Source organism: Copadichromis virginalis, linkage group LG17, assembly GCF_057382275.1.
Source record: "Copadichromis virginalis isolate Kocher_CV1m ecotype Utaka linkage group LG17, C_Virginalis_male_GT1.1, whole genome shotgun sequence".
Lineage (NCBI taxonomy): Eukaryota > Metazoa > Chordata > Actinopteri > Cichliformes > Cichlidae > Copadichromis > Copadichromis virginalis.
Window position 1 is genome coordinate 2,081,014 of NC_140634.1, and position 27,761 is coordinate 2,108,774.

A 27,761-nucleotide genomic window follows, 5' to 3' on the forward strand; every position below is an offset into this window, starting at 1 on the left:
TACTGTAAGATTAAATATGCTTGTGTGAGAGTAAAAGTTCACACACACACACACACACACACACACACACACACACACACACACACACACACACACACACACACACACACACAGTAAGACAAGAGAGAATATAGTGTAACAAATTAAAATAACTCTGCTTTTTTATATAATTGAAGAAGCACAAATAAATGTTTTTTCCCAAAAACATGTAAAATGCAAATGAAAGATTCAGTGCAATGATTTTCAAACCCAACTCTGCTACTGTATCCAAGCTTATTTAGGAGAGCTAAAGTTCGTATTTATTAAGCATGCCAGCAGTAACATGTCAGGACCGAGGAAACAGTGGTGACATATTTTAAACACATATTGAATAATAATCACATTCATTATATCAGAAGTAATGAGCTCAGTCAGCGAGCAGTAGGGAGCTGTCTCTGCTCACACAGATCATTTGTACACATCCTGGTTCTTGCTTAGAGGAGATTCATTTTCATCTCACTCGCTCTCCGATCAGTAAAGCATGAATAAGGCATTCCAGGTATGTGAAGCCATTCAGAGCTTTTCCTTCTTACTGTTGACTTAAATTTAAGAAACTTTGCTAAACCTGAAAGCAGTTTTCATCACTACAACCCGGCTCTCAGAGCATGTTTATCAGAGCTTGTCGTAGTTTAAGTATATGGGTACAAGTGCTGCTGTTACACACATGATCACTTGTATTTTTGATCATCAGATTACATATTCTAATAATCGTCAGGGTCCTCAGTGTACTTAAATCAATGTCGCTACTGTAAGGATTTGCAGTAGGACGTGAAGGTGGCCTCTCATGATTCTCAAACACTTTGCATGGTAAATTCCTGTGTTGGCTAGCTTGGACTGTGAGCAGCGCAGATATTCCGGTGTCTTACAGTACGGAATAAACAACGTTTTCACTGTTTGCACGAAGGAAATGGCACACTAGATACAGTCCTTAAAATGACCATTCTTGTGTAATATTTGTGAAAATTATTTAATTTTGGGGAGTGAATTATTAAGCATAGTTAGTATTTTCAGTTGCTGTTCTTAGTTATTTAAAGTTTTAAGGAAGAAGCTTCACTTTGGCTCAGAGTAAATGAGAGCAGAGACCATCTGTTCAAGTTAAATTGGTGCACAGGAAAAATCTCTGTGTCTCCTGCTAAAAGAGCTGCTGATCAAAAGCAATGACAATATCCCAGTCAGCTAAAGAAAATAGGACAAAAACCCAGGCGTTTATGTGTATTACGAGACGGAGGTTGACATCTGAAAGCTGGAAGATCCTCATATTTGGAAAGTTAAGGATAGCAAAATGAGTCTTATGTGGCTGTTTGGAACTCCAGAAAAGGTCAAAGTATGTTTCCAGACAGAAATCCTTGGATTATTAGCAATCGAGTTCAGAGCTTCGGATGAGACTGTGTGACTGTGGCTCACAGGTGGTTTTTAACTGCCAGCTGAACCTCGGTGAACACAACACGTATACATCAAGGAGAGGTTAAAACCTAAAGTGTGATTTCATATTTAATGTTACAGATGAGCTGATGAGTCTGTGGTCAGTCGTGTCTGTGAACACTGGTGAACACATAATTATCTGATGACATTTTGATGGCTGTGTTTGAACACTGGACACACCTGCCTCGCTGTCTCTCAGCCTTAACACTGGAGCAGGTTGCTGTGCTGCTCTTCAGCAGCGCCGGGTTTTGATTGCCACTAACCCTTTTTCCTTCCAGCTGCTCTGAAGAACTGGAACACTCGATGAAGAAAAGGCTGTGAAGAGGAAGCAAAATGAGAGCGGGAACACTTCTCTCCCTCTTTTCCCAGTGTCTTGTGTGTTTTCTCTCTCTGTCTGTCTCTCTCTTCATTTTTTGATCAAAGCAAGGACCCCCTCTGTCTGAGTGTCCCAACTGCTTTATGGGCCTACCTTTAACCCCCACCCCCTTTGACCCTTTCTATATAGCGCTACTCCTCTTTTCCTTCTTCCTCCTCCCTCCTCCTGCTTTCTGGTGATAGTACCTGATTGCCTGTCTTGTCTGAGCAACCATGTTCAAACCGAATCAGGTGGATATGGGGATTAATCCTCAGTGCACGAGAGGAAAGAGTGACTATGGGTTGGGGGACCTTTTGTTAGACTCTGTGGTTAAAAATGGAAATCTCAATTGCAGCCTGATCTTAGAGAAAGCTCCCATAAAAGCAAAGCTAACCTCCTCCTCCAGCTCTCTCACTACCTCCTCACCCTCCATCTCACAGACTGGTTAAAAACCAAAGTCGCTGCAACTCCATCCACTTGTACCTGTTCTTGCTCCATACATGTTAACCGAGGAAAAGGGACTTGGAGGGTTCACCCATCCTCACTTTATTACCTGCCATTCCTGCTGCATGCGTCACTCACATGCCACATCGACCGTTTGTCTTTCATTAATCTGTCTGGCTGTTTGTTTGCTTGCTCAGCTGCATAGGAGAGCCTGTAATTCACTTTTGTTCTTTTTCCTTTCAATTTTCTTTCTTTTTTAATTGAAGGACTTTTCTTTTGCTGCTGCTGCTGTTGTTTGTAGCAACACTGGTCCTTCTGTTTCGTCCCCAGTGCATTGGTTTTACCATCTCCTCCTCGCTGTAGTAGTAGAGTGGTTCAATTCTTCCCACTCCTCATTCTCTGTAGGTCTGGCTCTCTAAAGCAACTCCCCTCTCTATGGGACTTCGACCACCACTTAGTCCCATAGACTCTTTAGGGATGAGTGGCTGGGACCTCTCTCCCTCAACCCCTTCTAAACCTGTCTGACACATCCACATCCACTATGTCTCCCACTCTGACAGATTATTTCACACAAGAGATGGTATGCAGCAGCTCTTGCTTCGGCACTCACACACATTCAAATAACTACATTTTATCCACTAGCTCAGCACCAGAAAAGCCTGCATTCATCCCTGAGTGTGCTTCAGAGAGCCCTCCACTTTGTCCATCATGTGCCTGAGAGGAGAGGGAGAAAATGGTCGCAGGCTGAGGCAGACGTTAATTGCCCCCTTATCTATGCCCCTTTCCCCCATCCACACCTCATGAGACCGAGCATGTACATCCAAGGCCTGTCCTTTTTGAAGCGAGTGGCGTGCATTCACAGAGATGCTCATTCAGGCCTTAATGGCTCAAGCCCAATAAAAGACCACCTCCCTCTCCTGCTCATCGCCAAACCTACCATCCCCAATGCAGCACATGCATGCCTCTTTAACAGCCATCCGACTGCCTTCTTCCACCCCCACCCCACCTCCGCTGCCCAGCCTTTGGGAATGTGGTTTTTCCAGCGTTGACTGTTAAAGCCAGTTGTGACATGTGCCATAGACAAACAGGCAACCAGCGCTGCCCCCAGACTACCTCCTCCTGTTTTTTGTTTCTCTGCATGCTCTCCTTACACCCCCTTCAAACCCCATCCCTTCAGACCTCCTTCCTTCATATAGCTCTCCCACTGTGGGGCATGATGGGACTGATGTTTTTCTTCTTTCTCTGCTCTTCTGTGTTTTTCATTCCCTCTCAATCATCTCATCTTTGCTCAGTTCTTCAGGCAACTCCTTCCACCCTGTGACCTCTTGTGCATCACTCTTTCTGCTCTTTCTTGTCATCCCTCTCGTCTCTGTGCCCACGTTTAAGGCAGCTCGTCTCGAACATGTTCCACGAGTGACTTCCCCTCCCTCTCTTTCTCGTGTCCCTCCATCCTAATGTGAGGAAATCATTGCTGACAAAGCATGGCTGGTCTAAGACAGAAGCTCCATCAAAGAAATAAACCCCGATCCCACTGTTCATCCCAACCCCATCCCACCCCTAAAACCCCACACCGCTATCATTAAACAAATCTACTCATATGTGGGCCCTGAAGCTCCTTCCCTTCCCTACCTATTGTCTACCTACCGCTTCATTTTGAAAGCTCCACACTGATACTGATCATTTTCATTTCATTTTGTTTTGTTCTTTTAATTTGCTCTGGGGGTTCATCATTTGTTTGGGGATTAACACTCTAACAGGGATTTTGGCGCCTCTTCATCGCTTCTTGCTTCTTGGCTTTGGTTTTTTGCTCAAACGCCAAGAGGGGCTGAAGGTCTGGTCATTTGGGCTTCTCATTAACCTGCTGCTCACTGTTTGTCCCCTTGTTACTTGTGTTTTAGAGAAAGATGAGGCTGCAATTGAGAGCTCTGAGTTCAATGCCACGTCAGTAGCTGATGTGGACAAGCGGGTGAAACGGCGGCTACTTATGGGTAACTCTTTTCTTCCTCTTTCTATGTGTTGCTATGGCGCTTGTGCTTGTATTCCCGACTCTACTCCTATCCGCGCCCTTCTCCTTCTCCTCTCTAACTAAATTTTATCAAGAGAAAATTGGAAACCCTTCGGGGCTCACTGCATCTACCCCCACAGTCACAGTTTGCTTTATTTTTTTTCTCATATCTGATGAGATTTAAAAACACGGGTAAAACAAGTCTCACTGAATAACTCTACTTTTCAAACCTCTGGAGGCCTCGAAGGTTTTCTCAGTGACTAACATTTACTTTCCCAGTTATACTCCAAATGTTTTGTTTTCCACTTCCTGTATTTCTGATTACTGATGCTCCAAAACAAAAGGCTTTATAGAAAAATAAAGGTCATAGACCCAACTTTCCCCATGTTGACACAAGTGTAGCATAAAAGGTTCCAGCTGTACTTAGCAGAACGTTCTCATAACCGTAGCCATCGAAGAGGTAAGAGGCTGTGAAACTGTAGCAGCCAGATCCCTGGTTCACATTGATGGTTCAGTGATGGTTTGTACCACTTTGAGGATGTATCCATCTATTCCGCCTTTAAATTTATTGCAGATCAGCGTCTGTGCTATTGGTGAAAATTTTGGAGCCACTAATCTTAATCCCAATTGTAATTAATTCCAAAAACACCAAGGGTGGGCTAAAAACATCAAACTACGATTGAGTTAATGAAGGTTTGGAGCCTACCATCAAGCGTGGTTACTTTAACACCTTTAAAATGACTTTGTAGCACCTCAATCAATCAGACTTTCACCAAATCAAATGGGTGGATCAGTCAAGATGTGCCTTTTCTGAAGCAACACATTTCTACTCTAATTCAATGCCTGGGGTCTTTTTGTTTCTCAGACAGGAGTCGAGCAACTTAAAGTCCTGCTGTTACCAAATGTCCTGTATACTCTGTGGTCCATTAAAACATGTTTCAAACTTACACGAGTTTTCTTTAAGCAGGTTCTGGCCACTGTGGCTTGAAGCAAGGATGGAAAATTGGGTTTCGCAGGCTTCCTCATTCCTCTTTAGCTTTTCTTCCATTTTCTCTCCGCTCCCATTCATCTTTTTACCAAATATTTGATTTGCTCACATTCTAAACCTTGCTTCATCTCTTGTCATATCAGCAAGCCTCCTCTTCTGATTTTGCCCCAAAAGTAGTGTTACAGGTTTGCTGAAAGTCTGTCATGTATGCCACGCTGGAATGGCACAAACCTCCACAGAGAAACACGATTCTGTAACAAGCAGCGCCTCTAATTCATTCATGTCATGTGTAATAAAGATCTACTCTTTCCTTTTTTGATGCCTAGCTGGTTGTCAACAAGATCTTTCCATTTTAGCTTTTAACCATTAACCATATCGGCTGGACCAATAATAACCATGCAGCAGACTCCCATAAGAGCTGAAATAAGTCGTGTTGGACAGCTCCATGTCCAAAGTCTCTATTGAGACTAGATTTACAGCAAACAGCAGGTGACACATGTGTTACCCAAACCAAACTAAATACTAAGAACCCATCTGACGTGACAAGTCAATTCCTGATAATAACTGCTGTTGAATTAAAATTTGACTGACACTGATAAATGCTGATTTGTGCCCTAACATATCATAGAGAGATATTAGCCTGGTCCTAAACATGACCCTAATTCTGTAAAACATTAATACCTCACATGCTTCCTTCAGATCTGTGAGCATAAATATGTATATGTGCTTCCTTAGAGCACAGAGACCTCACCACTGCTGCACTGAAACTGTCTGAGAGCATCAGTATGTTAGATTTGACACTACTATCATTTTTCTCTCTGCTTCTGAGAGAAATGGTGCTGCAGTGTCTACCCTCGTTGTTGCAGATGACACAGTGTTTAAGACTGATCGAGCTGCAGCCGAGGCTCTAATGAAAATGTGCTGCTAAAACGAGCCATAAGGAGAGGGAGAGGGGAAATAGGGAGGAAAGAGACTAGGCTTAAATCATTCTGTGACAGCTCATGGTGTTAATATTATATGAGCAGCTAAAAGTGGATCAGGTACAGGAGAGAGCAAAATGTAAAAATAAATAAATAAATGGTGCTACAAGGGAAATCATCACAGTTGATCGTGTGTCATGTGTGTTTATGTGTGTGTTTATCAATGTTGGGAAGGTTACTTTTAAAATGTATCCCAGTACAGATTATAGATTACATGCCCCAAAATGTATTTTGGAACGTATTCTGTTACGTTACTCAATGAGAGTAACTGTAACGGAATACAGTTACTCATATTTAGTATTTTAAATATGTAACGGCGGCACATGTATTCCGTTACTCCCCAACACTGGTGTTTCTATACATAGCTCAGTAACATGGCCACCGCAGGATCGACAGTGGATCTTGTCGAGTGCTGAGAGGTCATGCCACTGTTCCCTTTTTACAGCAGTGCAGCAGGTCCTAATCCTTTCTGCTTTAGCATGCACAGTTTTATGCTCCCCAGCTTAAATAAATAGGAGATGTGTCCTCCTCTCATGGAAAGAGTTGGCAACAGCAGTCAGTGTTAATATGTAAGGAGTGTAACAGATATGTATGTACAACTGTTTTACCTTTTATTCCTCTTCTCCTGTGTGGCCTGTTGTAATCCTGACAGCTGAAGCTGGACTCTTCTTCAGTCTGTATCATCTTCCAGCCTCCTCTCAACAACAGCAGTTTTAAAAATGGCCACATCAACAAGTATAAGCATATATATGTTTATGGTCAAATATTAAAATTATGTAAAATATAAATATACTACAAAATAGCTCTACTGGGCTGAGCTAGGCTTTACATGGGGTATTATCATCCCCACACCAGGTGACGTGGACGCCAACGTTTGTGAATGCTACAACTTGAGAACAAGGTGACGTAAGATTTTGTAGTTGATACCTTAGGTGCGTCTGTTAGGAGGCTGAGGGGTAGCACTGGCAGTTGCCAGTATTTTTTAATAAATGGAGCTGGGGGATGATCACTATGTGAGGCTGTCAGGGACTTGGGCGTGTTTTTGAGGGATTAGCTCACATTCCAGCAACAAACAGTGCTCTAAGAAACATAACAAGCCTTTAAAATGTGCACAAATACACAAGACACAAGGAAAAAGATGTGACCCCTGTTAACCACACTGGCAAAAGCAGTTCTGAATGCTTAGCAATGAGGAGAACATTTTTAACTTTACTCGGAGCAGCCATACTAAATGGCGTGTTTTAGGCTACTGACACATTAATAGACGTGTCACTTGCAGAATTCTAAATTTACATTTTTTAAAAGAATTCTGACCAGAGGCATCGCTTAAGTTTGAATGTTTGAAGGAAACCTCTATAATTTGTACATATCACTTTCTTGGGGTTTTTAGAGTCCATATCTGATGTATGGACGTGATACTGAATAATCAAAGGGAGCAGCTGTGCACATCGCAGGGTCTTCTTGTAATTGACTAAGTAAATGAATATAACCTGAATAATGAATATTAACTTCATCAACTGTAATGCTTGGTACACTGCTTGTGCACACAAGCAACCAGCAATCAGGAAGACGCTGCAGTGGATGAAAGCAAAATTTCAATTAGTGTTAATGTGTGCACTTTAGAGCTGTGAACTGACAGATTTTGTTACTTTTTAACAAGGTCAGACATGAGAAAGTGAATGAGGTTATTTTTGCAGGGCGATCTTTGAGCATCATTGAAATCACCACATGACGACCTGTTTTAATCAAGGCAGCCGTCTACGCTGAACTGCTCACATTTAATTTATGTAACGTACTCACCGCAGAGCCCACAGCTGAAATATAATCTTCAGGTCTACTTTTCTGCATGCTGAACACAAGACTACAGCGAGTATTTGTTTGGTAGCAAGCACTGTCATAAACTTTCAGCAAGCACCAGTGAAAGCCTGTCTCTCTTTTCTTTCCATCGTAGAAAATAAAAATAAAATACAAAGAACGGATTATTGCTACAAGTCCCACCACTCACTCTCAAATAAACCTGAAAGAAGTATTTGGAGTTATAGGCTTGGAGAGGAAAGTATGAGGGGCTTGTGCCGGATGTCAGGCAGGCCCAGCATTTCATCAATACTCCCGAGCTCAGCCTGGCCCTGGGGCTGGGCTGGGCGTGGCGATAGAGAGGCTCACCCTCAGCTAATGACAGGGCCCACTGTACTCGGTATAGATCACCCTGACCCATAAACAACATCTCCACACACTGACAGGCACATACACTTTTACTGTACACACCTATGCAGACACACTGACCTCAATGCAATAGACATTTGTGAGACACACACTTGACAGAGGCCTGAGTCCGGGACAGGGCTCTGCTGTGTCTTGCCTGGATGTCGAGGTATCTCTCCTTCCAGTCTTTGCAACTACAAAACTGCCAGCTGTCATTCTGAAATGCTTCATTTGAGCCAGACATTTACATTTGAAATCATTTTGCATTCTTGCTTGGAAACTTTTCCAGCAAGAGAAATGGGCATTAAAAGGATGATGAATGCAGAGTGACAAACACATACGGACCAGAAAGCACAGATTATGGGATGGTGGCGTGAGACTGATGTTGTTTGGTGCTGCATGAGGGAAAACAAACAAATGTACAAATACCTTCCTGTTTCCTGATAGCAAACATCAGCCATCTTGGCTCAGATGTGTTTGTGACTCTGCATTCTGAAAGGGCATTATGCTAATGCACTGACCTTTAGATGTGGATGTGTTTGCCTGACTGAATAGGCCTTTCCTACTTTGCTCTTTACTTCACTCGGGCACACAATCTCCTAGCATTTTAATTAAAGGAAAAGCTGCCAAGAGAAAGGAGGTGGGGGGCGTCCCTGCCAACGCTATTTAAGGTCCAGAGTGTCATCTTCTTAGGAATTAAATAAATTCGATTGGATGTTTCTGAGGTGTGTTTGTTTCCTTAAATTTGTTATTATACTATATTCTAGTATTCCTTACAGAAATACTTTGGTACGATTTTCTCTGGATCTCAGTCACCTCCACCAGAAGCAGAACAGATACAAAGCCAATCTTCCTTATTAGGTGTAGTTTTAATCAGTTCCTCTGGATGTCAAATTTCAGCCTCTTCAGCACTTCTGCAGGCCCATTGAGCAGGTTTGTGTTGAGCTTTGCTAAAGCAACAGCAGCTGGGCAGGTAAGCCAGAGTTACCATGGACTTGTGTTTGTTTAGGATCAGCTCAGGGAATACTTATCTCCACCAGATACAAGAACATTTTTCTCTAGGAAAATATACACTTGAGCTCTGATGAATGTCTTCTAGACTTACAGCACTCAATCCACTAACTTTATTTTTCATCTACTGACCCTTGTGTTTTCTTGTCACTTTTGGAAACAGGACCGATCTCAGAGTTCTTCACACTCCTCAGTGGAATTTGTCTTGTTGTATTGATACATTGTTTATAATAAATCTTGACGTGTGTATACTACCAAGTGTTGTAAATGAATATATAAAACTCTTCCATTCATAAAAACTGCAGTTGTCATAGGATTCATCCGTGTGTTGACAAAGCTACATGAGACGAGGATACAGTTCACTGTGCTGTCATTTCATACTGTATTCTTCTACCGCATGAAGCTTTGTCTCAACCTGTGTCAGGTGTCAGAAATAGCTTTTTCATCTTTTCAAAGGTAGGGCTCACATGGTAATAAGCCCTCTTTCCTTTCTCCCATCTCTGCCCTGCCGTCTGCAGAGACCTGTGCCGTCAACAACGGCGGCTGCGACAGGACGTGTAAAGACACAGCTACGGGGGTGCGTTGCAGCTGCCCTGTGGGATTCACCCTCCAGCCTGATGGAAAAACATGCAAAGGTCAGTAAAGAGAAGATAGTGTGTGAATATACATGTGTTTGACTTATGTGAGTGGAAAGGGTTAGTTTCACACGGTTCACACGACTGCTTTCTGAGTGATCCACAGCCAAACTCTGGCCTCACCATCCGCTTCACTTCGATCTGCACAAAGCTTCGTTCGTGGTCATTTGCTCTGCTGCTGCTTGTTGTTGGTTTTGCAGTTGAGCATTTCTCCCCTTCTGGGAGCCGAGCTATGACGTCAATGACGGTGGTCCGAGGAGAAGATGCTGCAGCGTGGGCCTTAACAATCCAAACACATTATTATAGCCTTTTGACTTTCCTCTAAACAAACAACCTCGTGGAGTAAGGCAGACCTGTGGGTCTGTGGCTGGGTTGGAGCCCAGTCCCACACAAGTCTTTATTTTTGTCAGGGCTGGACAAAGAAGCAACAAAAGGGCTTCAAGGTTTTCTGTTTTTGAACTTTTCAAATGCATAAAGAGGTTATAAAGAGCAGAATAGCGGTCCCAAACAATCTGAGAATGTGTCATCAGCTCTCATTTTAAAGACTGCATTCATACGTCCAGCAGTGCAGAGCAGGCCACTTCTGTTTGTTTGTCTTCAGTTGGTGGAAGAACCCCAGAGGGTAGGGGCTTCTGTCTGCTCAGCTCCTCAGGACCTTTCATTCAATTCAATTTTTATAGAGACAAATCACAACAACAGTCGCCTCGAGGCGCCTAATATTGTAAGATACACAATAACAATTGAGAGCTTTTGTTTAGTGAAAGTAAAGCATTCAAACACTATTCTAAGATGAATCACCGAAGTACAGCCAGCTGAAGAAATTTGACTATCAACAAAATTATGTGATGTTTCATTCACACTAGAGTAAAAATGCAACCTTGTGATTAGCAAATAAAAGTGATTTCTCAGTAATTGCACTGAATGTCACTGATATACAGACTGGTGAAGGTTTGCAAAAAACTGCTAATTCATAAAAACACATCTGTTTGGAAAAGTAATTCAAGTGTTTGCCAGCTGGTTCTAAATCAAGGCAAGTTTGACAAGCAGTGTATATCATTTTGTGTTGAATCGCCATCCTGTTACAGTTTGTGGAGGAATTTCTTTCTTATTTTAGATCTGTGAGGGTCTGGCTCGACTGAATTTAAGCGATTAGTGTGAATTTCTGTTTAACGTGAATTAGTGTGGATGCATTCTGTCGTGGCTGTGTGCAGGCAGGAAGAGAGGACCCAAAATGCAGGACTCACAGAGGCAGAAGTAATTCAGAAAACTCAGCTTTATTGCTGGGATAGACTGAACAGAAAAACTAACTAAACTGGGAATACGGAACAAACTAAACAGGTAGACAGGCTGGCAAACAGAACACACAGTGAAAGAGGGTACGACGCGACAACGAGCAGGGGAAGACGCAGACACTAAATACAAGAGGTGAACAGAGCTAAGAGGAAACAGCTGGGAGACACGGCTGACGCTGATTACACTGACGAGACAGGGAGCGCACAGAGCTGAACGCACAGACATAAGGCACAGACCTACAAAGTAAAACAGGAAGTACACGACAGACAGAGCGAGCCAGACGAGACAGAAGTTACCAGACGCAGACTCATGAGCAGACAGAATAACACCATGGACAGACAGAAGGAACACAGAGAAGAGGATAAACACTGGGAAACCAAATAACAAAACCTAACAACAAGAACTCAGGAAGTACTGCCAAAACTAGGAAGCTGAAATACTAGGACAGAACCCAAAACAAACAGTCATACTTCGTAATGAAATCAAAAGTAAAAGTACAAAACCAAAAACACTGGGCCACCGACCCAGGACCGGGACATATTCGGCAATAGGTTTGCAATTTTTTGCAGTTTATCACAGTTAAACTTCATATTATCATGAACAGACCTAGTCCCACATCGCCGAAATATTTCAACAAAGCAGCAAGTAAAGCAAACAATATAATATCACGTCAGCTTCACATGGAATCATCTCCTTCTGTCACAAACCATCTCTGATACTCATCTCTATTCCACCCTGTCCCACCTGTCCTATGCAGTGTCCACTGCTGTTGATTCTCTGTGTTCAAACTCATTGCCACTACTCCTCACTCTTATACTTGATTCTCACATTCTGTCGGCCTCTGTTGACTTTCCTCTTTTCTCCAAAGCACCCCTCCTCCTCTCCAGACTGTAGCCTGTTCCCTACTTTCACTATAGATCAAAATGTCATCTGCAAACATCACAGCTTGTCACAGAGACTCCTGCCTGACCTCGTTTGTCCCGTCCGTCACCATTGCAAACAAAAAGGGACTCAGAGCTGATCCCTCATGTAATCCCACACCCACTCTGAAACCATCTGTCACTCCTACCATCCCACCCTCACATGCTTCTCTGCCACTCCTGACTTCCTCGTGCAGGACCACAGTTCCTCTCTTGGCACCCACAGAGACACAGTGCAACTCCTGTGTTTCTCCATCAACACTCTTTCTCAGCTTTTAGTCCTTTACCTTCTCTCACTTCCTCAATTTGATTTTCAAAGTCATCCCACACAATGCCATCCAGTTACATTCTTCTCTGTGTGCACCTTCCTCTAATTTTATATGTTATGCTATGTCGATTCCTCTTCTTAAAGTGTTCAACAGCCATTTCCATCCTTTTTGCAAATTCCACCACCGTTGGCATTTCTCTCCTTTACACCATACCTATCCATGAGCTCGATTTCCTTCTCCTACATGTCTGTTGGAGTCTGTCCCAAACAAAGCAAACCTCCTTTGCAGACACTCTGCGCCACTTTTCTATAGAGTAGCTCTCGCTTTTAACTAACATCCAACTTGGAGTCATACGCACTGATGCTCATGACAGCACGCCTTCGATTTACAGATTCAAAACTAATTATGCTGTCTGACAAAGTCTACACCTCCACAACAGTTAAGGATGCCTCTGGGAGTAAAATAGGCCATCTACTCAAAGATCAGTTCCCTCGCTCTTTTTACTGAACTCCAAGTTGTCCCATTTTAATAAATGTTAAGCTTCTGTGGGAGTGTTGAGAGTCACAGTCACATACTCTTCCTTCAGGATTAGTCCCACTCCATTTAGCTTCCTATGGTACGGTAGAACAGTTTGAATCCACCATCCTTGCTTCCCTTGATGGTCCTTACTCTCACCTCTGCTCTTCTGCTTCTCACTGCCTCCAAACACACGTCCTGCCTCTCCCAGTCTTTGGTCTTTGGCTGACAGTAGCACCTTCTCTTTGTGTAATTTCACCTTGCTGACCCATGCCAACTACATATCAGTAAAGATTTGCCTGAAAATAAAAGTTTATTTTGGTGTGTAATAGAAGATGTGAACAGGTTTTCAGTGTGGTACGTTCTGTGAGTGATATCTGATGTGTAGAGAGACATTTACAGTGAACAGCCCACAGGTGATGGACGTGAGATAGATGTCGACGTAGAATCAAGGAATTGGTCATTTTGCACAAGGCAAGATGTCCAGAATCTGGACAGCTGGTCTTATGGAAGTATGGTCCTATAATTTAAAATACTGTGTGCGTGCATGTCTTCCAGATAAAGTGTGTCTGCAAAATGACTGTGGGGCGGTCTGAGAATGTGGCATGTAGGTGTGTGAAATTCTGGAGCCAGAGCTGTCTCAGGCCTGCAAGGCAGACGACGTGTCGGCAAACTTTGAGATGTTTGAACAGTGAGGCCCACGCTGGCCTTTCTCGCTCTCTCTCTCTGACACACACACACACACACACTCTCTTCTTCGACCTTGATGTGCACACGCTCACACAGACAGCACCATCCAGCTGCAAATACAGTAAATACATCCATTTACCTGCAAGAGCACTCAACCACAAGGCAAGACGAGTCAGCGTAATTTCAAATGATTAATTAATAATGTTAGCCAGCTTTGACTGGATGCATTGATTTAACATGTTATTGTTATGACACGAGAGCTTATATAAAACTAGGTCAACTAAGTCAAAAAACAAGAAAATGAATGGAAAAAATTATCAAAAAGCAAACGTGGTGCAAGTGAAATCATTAAAAAGAGAACAATGTAAAAATTAAAATCAACAAATCAACCACTAAAAAGGATGAAATCCATAATTTATGATTATTAAGATGACAAAAAATTTAATAATGAAAAAACATGATCTGTTATTGTCACCCTGTAGCTTGTAAATTGTTGACTTTAATCATTTCAATATACAATTTCTCGGGTATGAATTTCATAACTAATTTTAAACTAATTAGCTTTACTAATGGGTACCTGAGTTTCATGTTAAATGCTGTTGGAGCATCACTGATCTTTGAGTTTGTAAAGCTGTGTGGTCCCACCCTGTGTTACAGTACAGTACTTAAATCATGTCACAACTTGATTCCAGTGTGGTGGCACTAGATTTTATCATAATGCCGAGGTAGTAAGCAAGTGTTTATTTCTCCATTTATATGTCATTACTTGTACTTGGTATGTCATTTATGCTGATATGTTTATCCATCTGCTGCTGTTACACCATGTACAGCTGTCACTGTTGTATGTGGTGTAACCATGTACTGCTAACAGTGCTACTAATAATCGCTGTGTTCATAAATGGTTTACTAAGGAGGAGTAATGCTATATAAATGATATTTACTTGCTAATACCTTACTAAAAGCTTAATAGCGTGACTGATTTATTTCATTATGACAAACTGCACAATAGTACAGCTGGAGGGGGTCAAAGTAGAACCAATGCTCCTTCTTTGCTCAGCCATAAATACTTGAAGATAAAGTCACGTAAAGATGTAAGACCTGCTTTTGTTTTGAGGTACCTGCTGAAACAACTGGTGCTGCATCCTTTTGTTGTTGTTGTTTTTTGAGTCGTTTTAAAGACAGAAATCAGTCAAAGGGAATTATTGCACACGATGTATACTGAAAATGATTCCAGCGACCCTTTCAGCACCATCATCTGCTGGCAGTTATGTAAAGATCACAGCTGGAAGATCATCTCTTCAGATGTCAAGTTAAGAGCCCAGCATCTTGTGCGAACACTTACACTGTCCCTTTGGGTGATTTGTGATGCTGACAGAACCCAGCATTTATAGTGGAGAAAAAAAAGATTCCCCGCTCTGCTTTTTTGCCTTGAGTTAGAAAGATGGATAGGAGTGCAGTCCAGCTGTCCCACGCCCACATAATTTGGTTGTGGATCAGCCCCCGGGCTTCATAAATCCAGCGCTGAGGGGAACTGAGAAACACAGAGCAGGCAGCTCACATCAGTGTCTATCAGGTCAGAAAACATGTAAGATTGGAGAAATATGGCCACAGTGTGACATCACCCACAGGTCCTTAAATGTGGGCTTACTGTTTGCCTCTTCATTTGAAATGGCTACAGTGAAAAAGTGATCAAAGTCAACAGCCCAAGAAAAACGCAACCGCATCGCCATTAAAGCTGAAAGACGCAATGACCAGTAGGTGGCTGTGGCCATCTTTTACTTACAGTCCATGCTTTTACCCCGTGTCTCATGCAGAGTTTACTGTTTAGTGTTCAAGATCCACTCATGATACTTTACATATGTGTGATAATGGTTCCTGTCTGACGACTGGCTGAAAAACAGTCTCTAGTGTCTAAACTCTTTGGATGTGCGTTCATTTTCTGAACCGTGTGTGACGCCTTATCAGTTCCAGTTTTCAACTTACTGGTGTATATTAGCAACAAAATTACACCCTTTTAAGTGTCTTAAGTTAAGAATATTTGCTTCACTTCAGCCAGTCCTGGATGTAAAAGACTGAATATTTTAACATCTTCCGTTAGGTTGTGTTAATATCATTACTGTGTATATGGGCTCTCGACATCATTCAATCTAAAGCGGGGTGACAGCTTCCTGTTACCTTGGAGATGCAACATCCTGCTCCAGGACATATACGCGTATTTATGTGCGTCGTGTGTGTGTAGGTGTATTCCACTCTGGTGGCGCGTGTAATCACAGTAGTGTTAGCAGTGTATTGTAGTGCATAGGGTATAATTGCTTGCATTTAGCAGTTTTCAGAACATAGTAGTTAGTGGCAAGATAAACGCCGTGCTATGAGGTGGTCTCCCGTCTAATGTGCCTCTAAATTGCTTGATCGAGACAGACAGCTCTCCTTCGGCCTGTTTGCATCCAACTTAAATCTAAAGCCAAGGGGATGTGCCCTGTCGTGCCTGTCTATCATAATCACTTCAATATAAATATGTAGGGCATGTTTAAAACCCACAAGTCTGATAAACGCTCTTTCATCTGCGCTGAAAGACAAGGCGGTTCAGCCTCTCACGATGACAGACACGCCAACCAGAGGAGCCATTTCATCACAGGCTCTCGTGCCGACAACTGGGTCAGAGAGAAAGACAGAGGGAGAGGTTGTTTTTAACAGCTTCCAGATGTTTGATTAGATGGTGCACACTGGTGGTTATATGTTACTGTAGCACATGTGTGCGCGCTTCTGTTTTTGCTGGTTAATTAACGCAGATTTCGGTTGCATGTACGCTGTTGGACCTCTGCGTGCGGTTATCTGTGTTTCTGTGTGGTCGGCGTACAAATCCCACTACAGTGGCACCGAAGACACGTTCCCACTGGCCTGCATTCCTTCTCTACTTAAAGAGAAGTGAAAACAAACAGACAAACATACATTCACATCAAACCGAGACAAGGACATGATCACAGCCATTCATGGGGAAATTAATAGACCTTTACAGAAGGGGAATCATCTAGATGAACAATTGTGCTCGTCCCTTACTGTGAGTTTGTCTTTCTGCTGATCTTTGTGTTTTGAAGCAGAACTAGTGACTGAAAAACACAAGCATAAAGAAACAACTTGTCAGTTAACACATACCCTGCTTTCAGTCTACTATGATTAGCGATGGTTATGTTTCAATTTTCTGCTTCATAGTTGCACTAGGAAGTTTAATTATGCTACATGTGCTATGAACGTTCTGTAAAAGTCAAGCACTGAACATGAGTCAGTGGCCCAACACCTGCAGGTGATTGTACATTCCTGTTAGCTGTCTCTGGAGTTCACTCAGCCCCTGAAGGACACATGTGTAGTTGGTGCATTGTGGTGTAGTGTCTCGAGGACCAGTTCACACGGTCATAATAACTGGCTGGTATGCAGACACCTGCACAGAGCTTCACACTCGTGATGTGAGGATGAAGCTGTGACACTCTTGTAACAACACCAGTTGCACATGTGACACCTTTTTTATATTTTGGCACAAAAGTGATCTGGTAGTGTGGCGTGAACTTGCTGTGACAGCATTTTTAATCTTGTTTACATTCTTTATAGATGCTCCCGGTCAAGAAAACACGGCGGGCAGGTGGCTACGTTTGACCAAAATCACCATCACAACCTCAGTTACTAACAGCATCTGCCTCCTGAGCCACAGTCTGGATGCGACTCATTCAGTCTTTCAATATGACACATTTGTCCGACAGTTTATATAGAAACATAATTTAGTAACTCGTATGTCACTTTTGACCTCGGGAGAAGTCGCAGGTCAGTGAGATCAAGCCTGAGACACACTGACTCAATCGCAGCCGGCCGTCTCTGTTCCAGCTGAAGCGGGCTGGATCACTGACTCTTTCACTGTTGTGAGAGTTTGGAGCCCTGGCCCACATGCCCTCGTGGAGTGTTTGTTATTAAACAGCACTAGGATCGAACACTAGGATCATTTAATACCTGAACAAATACACGCTGCCTCCCGGCATGATGTCTGTCCCCGTCACCACCAGCACCCCGCAAAGAACACCTACGCTCTTCAAGAAAACTAGATCTCCTTTCCCCCGTGCATAATTATTTGTGGAGGTTCATGTTTCTGCAAATTTATTCCATTTAATTGCTTTTTACTGCAAATATTTGGTAAAACCACACAGCTTATACTCAGGAGGTCTGTGTGCACATTCCTGCAACAAATCTTATATTGGCTTAAGTGACCAGAGCTGTATTCCTGGTCAGTCTGCTTCAACGAAATGGACAGGCAATCATACTGGAGACCCTACCGTTGACCTCTGGAGGCAACAGTCAGAGTTGAGGAGTTAGAGTCCATCATTCCTCCAGTTGGCTAGTATAGTCCACAGCACTGATCACTTGGGCCAGTTGCTAGGTCTTAATCAGGCTCTGCAGCATCATCAGGGTCTCCACTGGAGTCAGGTTTCTTATTCCAAACACTGGGCTCCTCAAACCCAGCCTGAGGCTCACAGAGAGAAAGAGAAGGGGTCGGGAGGCCTGTTTCCTTTGGCTCAGGTGGATGTCAGCAAGTCTTCTCATTTGTGATTTTTTTCTCTTTTTGTTAAAAGGTTCCAGAATATTTTCTTTAGCAGTGCAGACAGATTTTGCAGGAGTGACTTAGTGAGTGTCATGTCAGGTAAACTTCTCCCTCTCTGTGTTTGAAAGTCGAAACGATGCTCTGCTCTAAACTTTTATGACTGTTTCCAGAACCACCGTTTTTCTGCGAGATTCTCCTCTGCTGCTACACGCTGTTAAATTCATTTCTTCCGTGTTAATGCACACTTTTAATTTCTACTGAGAAACACTCCAAATTCAGCATTGCAATAAACATTTTGACACATTTTCTATCCCTAAAGAAGCCGTTCATTGTCTCTGTAATGTTTGATTTTGTGTTTGAGTGGCATCACACTCTCAGAAAATTCATTACCTAGGTTCAGCTGGAAGTGGACTGCTCTCGCCAGCTTTTTATTTACTTTATTGTAGTTGATAAATTTCTCGTAAATCCAAATCCTTAAAGTGACTTTACAAAAGGTCTAAAAAGTACTAAATTTGGCTGTTGAACATAAACATTCATACACAATCGGTTTGAATCGTCTGGTAGACCTACGTGGTGTTCAGAGAGACGTGGTAAAGGTTGGAACTATTGATTGGAGGCTGGAGTAAGTTATTGATCGTCTAGAGTAAACGTCAGACATGGATCCCGAGAGACAGCCTGTGGGTGTATCTGTGTGTGTTTGTGTGTGTGGTGGTGGTAGTGGGGTTGAAATGTTCAACCACTCCCTTTACAAAGGCAGGACACATCATTGCATGTGCACCCTGTCAGAGAGTCTCAGCTCAGTCCAGCTTGTTTTGCAGTTAGTTCACCTGCATTAACAAACCCACGACCTGCACGATGCTATCAATGTGCTCATTATCCATAAAGGTGTTCTTCTATTGTTTTCTCATGCAAACACAAGCAGAAGTGCTGTGTTGTTAGCTGTGATAGCACTGCATAGCCCAGCTACAAATTATGTTGTTTAGTGTCGACTGTACTGTCAGTAAACACTTCCTTGATGATGAATGTCACGTACCTTGGGGGTCCTGTGATTTGACCTCTAGCACCATCCTGAGGTTGCCCAATGCAAATACTCTGGTTTATGATTCCCCTGAGTTTCTCAACAGCACTTTTGCTAGGCTTCATCCTTTGCGCTCGTAGCCAAATCACTCTTGTTTCTGATGAGTCAGCTTCCTGTGAGGAACTGCTGGCTGCAGCTAGTCTTGTTTTAGGTGTTACAAGAGACAAATAATTCCTCCAGTAAACTGACAAGTATTTTTGAAAGCACCTTCTACTCTCAAATGTTCCTTTTAAAGACAGCATTACCCACCTGCTTGCTAGCTGTGAAAACCTTAACTCATATCAATGTCCTTGTGTTCAGTGATCTTATTTATTGACGTTATCCCATTAGACAGTTTCCAAGGATAAAGTCCCACCAAATGCTGTTGGGTTTTATTGTCCTGTTTAACTCACTCACCCTTTGGCCCCTTGTAAATTCATCATGATGGCTAAAGGCAAAATCGTCTGAATGCAAAATTAAAAGGCTAAGCTTGGTGGAGAGGTGCATGAACCCACTGAACTGTGATGCAGGAAACTTTAAAGTTGTGAAATAATGCATTGGTCTTGGTAGAGGATTGCACTCTTTTTATGATTATATAAAATGACTGGGTTCCTCAGGTGATATTTTATGCATTTTCTTAGAGAGAGGATGAAGAGTTCCGCCATTTGCGAAGGAGTCATAGTAGGAGCCGCTCCTCCTCCTAACAGCTGAGGCGGTTTGGGCATCTGACTCCTGGATTCCTCCTGCATGGATGGATGGATGGATGGATGGATGGATGGATGGATTTGCAGCAGTGGTTCCGTGTAGAAAGACCAACTCTGACATGCCACACATATCACACAACCTCACTTGTCTTTAACTGTCCTGTGTCTTCTCTCTAGATGTGATCATTTCAAGATGTGCTAAAACTTAATGTATTTATTTAACCTCAAAGCTTATTTAAGCTCCATTCAGGGTAATTACATACCCCATTATAAGGTTCAGCGGTCCCTGGTGGGGTCATTAAGTGTGGGTTGTGTGTGCTAGTGCTTGCAGCTGCCAGAATAATTAGGAAGCTTTCTGTGTTGGGTAGATGGTGGTAGCTACCTTTGTTACATTAGAGGCATTAGAGGAGACAATGTGGGCAGAAGGGGAGTGATGGTGTGTGTATGTGTGTGTTCCTTAGTTGGTATATAGGCCAGTATACCTGAGAGAATTTAGGTAAATTCTTTTTAAACGATTACTGAACTTACTAGATGCAGAAAATGAACCCAAAAAAGCTCTTGACTTCCTAAAGTCTCAAAGTCCTGAGGCCAAGTGTGCCTGGGCTGGTACCTGAAGGGAAAGATAGCCATGCGTTCTGCGGTCAGCCACAGAGGAACAGGAAAGCAGCTGATTGATTTAAAATCCTCAGAGAGAATCAGAGCCTCACGTTAGACACGAAAGAGGAAGATACAGAAAAATACAATGTGTAAAAAAGAAAGTAGGAGCAGATGACACACAAAAATGAAATCCAAGTTGAATTTCTGACAGTGAAGAGCAGAAAGCAAAAAGGAGCAATCAGCAGCCTCCTTGTACTTATCTGTAAGTATGACATCACAGTCTGGAGTGTTCGACAGGCTGTTGCATGTGTCTGGATGCCCTTACCTGTCCTACACTCCATAAAAAAGAAAGATCCCTGAGCCTTATTTTCTTCCCATCAGTCACGGGGAAATCTGTTTTAGCGCAGCCAGATGGAGGGACAATCCCTCTAAACAGGGCACGGCGGGACACAGTTTACTACATTTCTACTGTGGCGCAAAGCCAGCTCATTCTGGATTCCTGTCTCAGCTCCATATTTAGATGAAGAGTTCATTCAGCAGAAACTCCCTCAGGATAGAGACTGAGATGATCGGGCCAAAGAGGCTGAGTCTGCCCTGCTGGAAAAACACAGGATGACTTACTGTTTTATGGGGCTCCTATCACGCCACACTGAGAGAACGTGTGCGCGTACTCCTGTGCTCTCACCACCTCTTACTGATGCTGGTAGTAACTGGCTCCAACTGGTTAAAGCTACACACTGCATTAAATGCATGCTACTTCTTACATGTAATGGTGCTGTTAATTAACACAACAGCAAGTTACCACAGGTGCTCCTCTTCACTGTCACAGCATCACAACATCACAGTCCCTCAAAATCACAAACTCTGGAAGGTTGATGTCAGCAACCATGCAAATCTTAGATCTATTAGTAATTATTCAAGAGAAATGTAAGACTTCAGTCTCCATGACTGCAGTGGATTATCCCGTCTAAGCAGAAAACTATGTATGGCAGGAATATGACACGCTAAAATAAACCAGAAGGTTTTTGCGTGTTTGTGCTCTTGTGCTGACTTCTTCACTCAGGCCATAAAGATCTACATTTTTAATATATAAGAGTAAGCCATGTAAGTGTAAGCCACACTGCTTCTTACATGTGTTAACATTTTCATGATATCCATGAACCATCGTACGTTTTTGCTGCAGGGTTTTCATTTTTTTTTTCCCAGTGGAAGATTACTTGGGAAGTGAGGGTTTGAAAAGTTTTGATTGTGAAAGTTTAAAGCAGGTAATGTGTGTTTGAGACTCATTTAGTGCCACTAAAGAGACAACAACAAAACACTTACAACAAAAGGCACTGTACAAAGATGATCCAGCAAGAGCCAATAAAACAAAGAAATACTTGAGACACAAAGATGTGGAGAAAAGCCAATTTACAACTAAAAGTAAAGACCCAACAATCACATGATGCCCTATAAGCAAGCACTTGGCGACAGTAGGAAGGAGAAACTCCCTTTTAAGAGGAACAAAGCTCCAGCAGAACCAGGTTTGGAGAGCAGCTGCACTGCACCGTCACCGGTTGGGGGTAAGAGGAAAGAGAAGAGATCAGAGAGAGACAGGAGAAACGACACACTATGAGAGAGACAGCCAGAGTTTAATCATCACTGATGATTAAAGTATGATGGTGTATAGATACAGGGAGTGAAAAGAAATGAGTGAAGAGTAAACAGGGGCCCTCCCACCAGCCTATTGCAGCATAACTAAAGGATGGAAGCTCGTAGCAGAGCCTGGTACCTGAAGGCTCTGCTTCTCATTCTATTTTTAAAAACTCCAGGAGCCATCAGTAAGCCTGCAGTCTCCGAGCAAAGTGCTCATGAGACTCTGAGACTGCATGTTCTGATAACAGTGATGCTCCTCAAATGAATGAGGGGAGTGATACATATCTGTTGAATGTGCATGCTGAAGGACATATTCAGATTAAGAATAACCTCACTGTGTCATGGGAGGCTAAGGCCAGTTAAGCCTAAAAGAAGGATGTAAAAAGTACATTGTAACCTGATTGGAACCATTTGCAACTCTATGAGGAAGGATCCCCGTTTAACTCCACAAACCGGAATTTATCACAAAGATATGTTTTAGGCGACTGCATGACAGTTAATTTAATAATAACATTGTTCTAATCTTTGTATTACAACATTGTGGTCAGTGGTGATGAACGCTGCACTGAGCAGGACAAGCACAGAGGTGAGCCAACTGTCAGAGGCCATAAGATCGTTCATGACCTTCACTAGTGCTGTTTCTTGTTCTTCAAGGAGACCATTCCTTTGCAAGTGACCAGTTAACTACCTGACAACTCATTTTTGAAATAAAAAAAGTTAGAAATCAGTCTATAATTAGACCGGTGGGCCAGGTAAGGGTTTAACTCTCACCATGTCACGGTAAGCTGTGTGGCAGGAAGTGGTTGGACCCAAACGCAGGACTCAAAGACGGAATATTAAACTTGAGGCGTTGGCTTTATTTGCAGGCAAAACAAACTTAGACACATGAGAACTATAAAACAATAACAAAACTCAAACTAGGAGGGTTAACCTAAACTGGGAATCTCCAAAAGGTTGATTCTGTTCATCTGGACGTAGCGTTTTGTGGGAGAAACGTTTCGTCACTCTTCCAGGTGACTTCTTACAAAGGTTTCAATCTTATAAACAGTACATTTACATAATGACTGAAACCAGCCCACTGAAGGAACAATGGGCTGGGAGATTAAAGATTGAGAATTTGCATAATTAAGATTAAGGAACTGACCTCCCAGCCCATTGTTCCTTCAGTGGGAAGGAAACCTGCAGTCAGCTGAGGCTGAAGACGTCACCTGGATGGGTGACGAAACGTTTCTCCCACAAAACGCTACGTCCAGATGAACAGAATCAACTTTTTGGAGATTTACTTTCCTGGATGATTGAGATGCATCAAGACCTAAACTGGGAATACATGGCGTGGCAGGTCATAACCTGATGACACAGCTAACGCGGAGGACGTGACAACAGGGAAAAACACAGGGCTTAAATACAAACTGGCATAATTAGGGAATGCGAGCCACGAGGGACAATGCAGGCATGATGTGACACGGGGAAGCAACACTGAACCCAGAAACATGGGACAAGGATTACCAAAGTAAAACAGGAAACTGAGACTCAACACCAAAACGTGGAACATGGGAACACGAGGCATAGAAATGGTGTGACACAGAAACCATAATCCAAGGACCAAGAATGTAACATAAGCAAAACCTCAAAGTCAGAGCTATCAGTTCAATAATACCCGGTAGCTTGGGTCTGTGGGACTGAAGACTGATGCTACAGAGAAAGATGTTATTGTGGGTAAACATCAGCAGTTGTGTATACTATGATTAGAGTTACTCTGCTCAAGTGTATCAGGGAATAAATTCATAAAGCCAATGCTGGTTGAATTAATACTTGGCTTATCAGAACACTGGCTCTGTTTTCAGAGACAAATATGAGGGAATAGGATTTCCTAGCTTTATGGAAAGGTTTTTTTTTATAGAGTAAAAACTATTTTCCAAAGCCAAAGATCAACTGAATGAATGCAAAATTATTTACTCTCCAGCTTGCATGTAATCTGCTTTAAGGTGCACAGTATTACAAGAGATTCAAGCATCTCTGATATGCTGCCTTGTTTTTCAGACGAGTATCCAAAGTCTTACACTGTGAGAATTGATCTCGGTGGTAGGAAAACTTGGGTAGCTGCTCTGCATTGTGTTAGTATTACAGAAGGCAGCATTCAGCATAAATGCACAAATTCAGATGGGTCTCATTACACTGGAGTGAACATAACAAGATTATATGTAATAAGAGATCAAGAGCAAAATACTGTTGGTGTGATTCAAACCCTCAAAATACACAGACTTGCCCTCTGAGAGTACTGGCTGACTGCTGGAGCATAAAGGAGGCGACGGATCGGCTGACTGACCGGCTAGTCATCGCAGAACTGGCAAATACCACAACTCTGGCAGCAGCAATCCATTGTCCACTTCTGGATCTCAGCACAACTGGAGACAGAAGATGGTGGGAAAAAGCAGACACTAAAAACACAAAAAGTGAAAACTAAAATAAAATCTAAAACCATAACATTGCTGAGTAGTTTGAACTTCTGGATGTACCAAATACACCAGTCTGGTCCTCAGAGTCTTTTCTCATTTATTGGTGTATTAAAAAGTAACGTTAGTCAGTGTTTTAACCATTTTATGAAACTAACGTTAAACTGATTAGCTATCTGGATATACAAACAATAAAAAGACACAAATCTGTCCGTGGTAGTTGATGGTCTAGAAAAATAAAACCTTCCTGTTTGAAATGTCATCTAAAAAATAACTATCGATGCAACCAAGACGTCAAATTGGAGACAAAAAAGCAAACGTAGTTGGTGGGAACCTTCTTCCTCGTCCCTCGCCTTCTTTCTCTGTCATCATATACTTTCCTGTCCTCTCCCCCCCCCCCACCCTTCCCCCCACTTCAACACACACACACACACACACACACACACACACACACACACACACACACACACACACACACACACACACACACACCTACTCCACTATTTCTCTGTAGTGTCTTCCTCAACTTATTCCCTGGTTTAAGGGCTTAGGTGTTAATCCCTCACAGTTTTCATCACTTAGAGCACCAATCAAAAAAGGCTTAGTGTGTATAATATGCCAGACCGTTGTCCTCTTTCTCTCCTCTTTTGTTTTCTCGATTCCCCATCCACCTTTTTTCCTTTGGGCTTAGTTCTCCCTGTGTGAGTAAACAGAAAGACTTTAGTCCTTATCTGGAAAGGATGCACTTGTTCTAAAGAGATTTAAAAGAAGAGTACTAAAATGTATTCCTAAGAAAAAGATGAACTATTTTGAAGTTTGGGTTCATCTGAGGCCGCGCTAAGTTGGAAGAGGGGAGGAAATAAGATTTGAGGTTTGGAGCTGGTGAAACCAGAAACCAGCAGGTTTGTGGTTGGCAGTGAACCTGGTGCCTCAGGGTTGCCTTTGCATTATTTGTTCTGAATCTGTGGCTGTGGATTGCTGCACCACACCTGAGCTAGAGCTCAGGTATCCAGATTTTATTTCACTGGCACACAGTTTCTAGCAGGACCACATAACTGTTTGAGTGCTGAATCATCACAAACAGTGTTTACATAACACTGGCTGACGAAGCATTGTATAATGATTGTTAAGGTCCTAAATCCAAACTGCTTCAGTTTTAGAATTGTCCTGGATTACCGGTGTATAAAACATTGTAACGAAAGCTGCAAATGTGCCGTAGTAGAAAACAGACTGAAGAGGACAACAGGGAAAACTGCTCTCATCTCACCATCCTTGGCAGCAAGAAGGCCCAAATATGATTTTAATGATGCTTCTCTGAAGTCCTGGCACTCAGTTTCCTTTGCTTCCCAAACTTTTCTTTACTTTACATTTGATACTTTATATTCATATTTATAATTAAAACTTGGATTACTGAAGAATTCTTAGAATCTGAAAATTTATGCTACAATTTTTTACAATTAAGCCTAAAGTAGTATTTTTCAAATGTAGAAATGGACTGTATCTTATGCTTCATTTCAGTCTTTTCTTAACCTTAACTAAGGTTTTTAACCATAACAACCATAACTTAACATTCATTCATGTGTCATTTGCAATGAGCAGATAAACTTTATTGTCATCTCTGCTACATACAGTACAGTAGAGAGACGAGACGACGAGGCTCCAGTTCCATTCAGTGCAAAAAAACAACAATATATGTAGGAAGAGTAAGACTAAATATACGCTTAGAGACTGAGGTGAGGGGAGTAAATATACACTTTGAGGTAAAACTGTTAAAGGATAACTTAGGTACTGAAATTATGTGATCTGGCATCCATCCATCCTTCTGCTTGTCCAGTTCAGGGTCATGAGTGGGCTGGACCCTATCCCAGCTGTCTCAGGTTGAGAGGCAGGACCCTGGACAGGTCGCCCATCTGGTGCAAACTTTGTGTGGATGTGCCATCCTGGAGGAGCTGTGCTACTTGTGCAGCCTGAATGGGCTGTAGGTACGGTCTCATCCTACCAGCACTAGCAAAAAGCAAAACTAGAGAAAAGTCCATCAGGACAGATTATAAGACAGAGCAATGGTGTGCGTTCACCACCTGCAAATTTATTCTCTTTTGGGGAGTGGTCTTGCTGTTGCTTCACCAGTGCACCTATTGTCATTTTGTCCTATTGATGTTTGTACCAAAGTACCTGAAATTGATTCACAGTGGTTTATGCTTCCAAATTGAACAGACTGATACTCTTGAAGTCGAACTGACTCTCTGTTATACCGTGACTATAAATTTTCCCTTCATTTTTTGAGCAATATAAATAGACAAACATCTGTTTTAGTTACAGTCGCCAATGTTTCTTTACTAGGCTTATTTCTCAATCACTGAGTCTGTCTCCCAGTTGTTTGACTGGTTTTATTGGGTGTAGCTAAGTAGCACACATCAAGCTGTATGCCAAGAGTGAAAAAGACATCGATTCACTGATCCACACCACCATAAAATGCAGCATTGGAATGTCATTGCTGCTTTACTCGGATTGGAAGAGTAAAGTCGGATGGTAACAAAGAGAGGGAAGACAGTCAGAACTGAGGCGATCGAATTAGCAGAAAGCAACATTGCAGACATCGAGGATAGCTACAGGTACCTAGGGCAAATGGGAACCATGAAGATAGCGCTAGGAAATCTGCAACCACCAAGCACCTGCAGACAGACAAGAGGGTCCTGAGGGGTCAACTGAACGGTGAGAACAAGATCCGGGCTATCAAGACCTACGCCCTGCCCGTGATCAGGTACCCTCGCTGGGATAATGGGCTGACCAAAGGAAGAGATTAAGGCCATTGACATCAAGGTGAGGAGGCTCCTGACCATGCATGGAGGGTTTCATCCCAAGTCCAGCATCCTGAGACTGTATGCTAGGTCTGGGGAAGGTGGCCGGGACTGGTGAGTGTCAGAACCACAGTCCAGGATGAGACAGCGAACATCCACTCAGTGT

At 42.6% G+C, this 27,761-nt stretch overlaps 1 protein-coding gene across 2 annotated transcripts in view; it reads left to right on the forward strand.

Moving 5' to 3' along the window:
* scube1 (signal peptide, CUB domain, EGF-like 1) overlaps positions 1-27,761 on the forward strand; it is a 120,996-nt gene that overhangs the window by 72,569 nt on the left and 20,666 nt on the right. Inside the window, exons 7-8 of one of the 2 annotated variants that reach the window (XM_085436505.1) lie at positions 4,159-4,248; positions 9,965-10,081. In XM_085436505.1, the coding sequence (XP_085292631.1) occupies positions 4,159-4,248; positions 9,965-10,081 (207 nt within the window). The remainder of the gene's footprint in view (positions 1-4,158; positions 4,249-9,964; positions 10,082-27,761) is intronic. The other variant, XM_085436506.1, reaches the window with a different exon arrangement.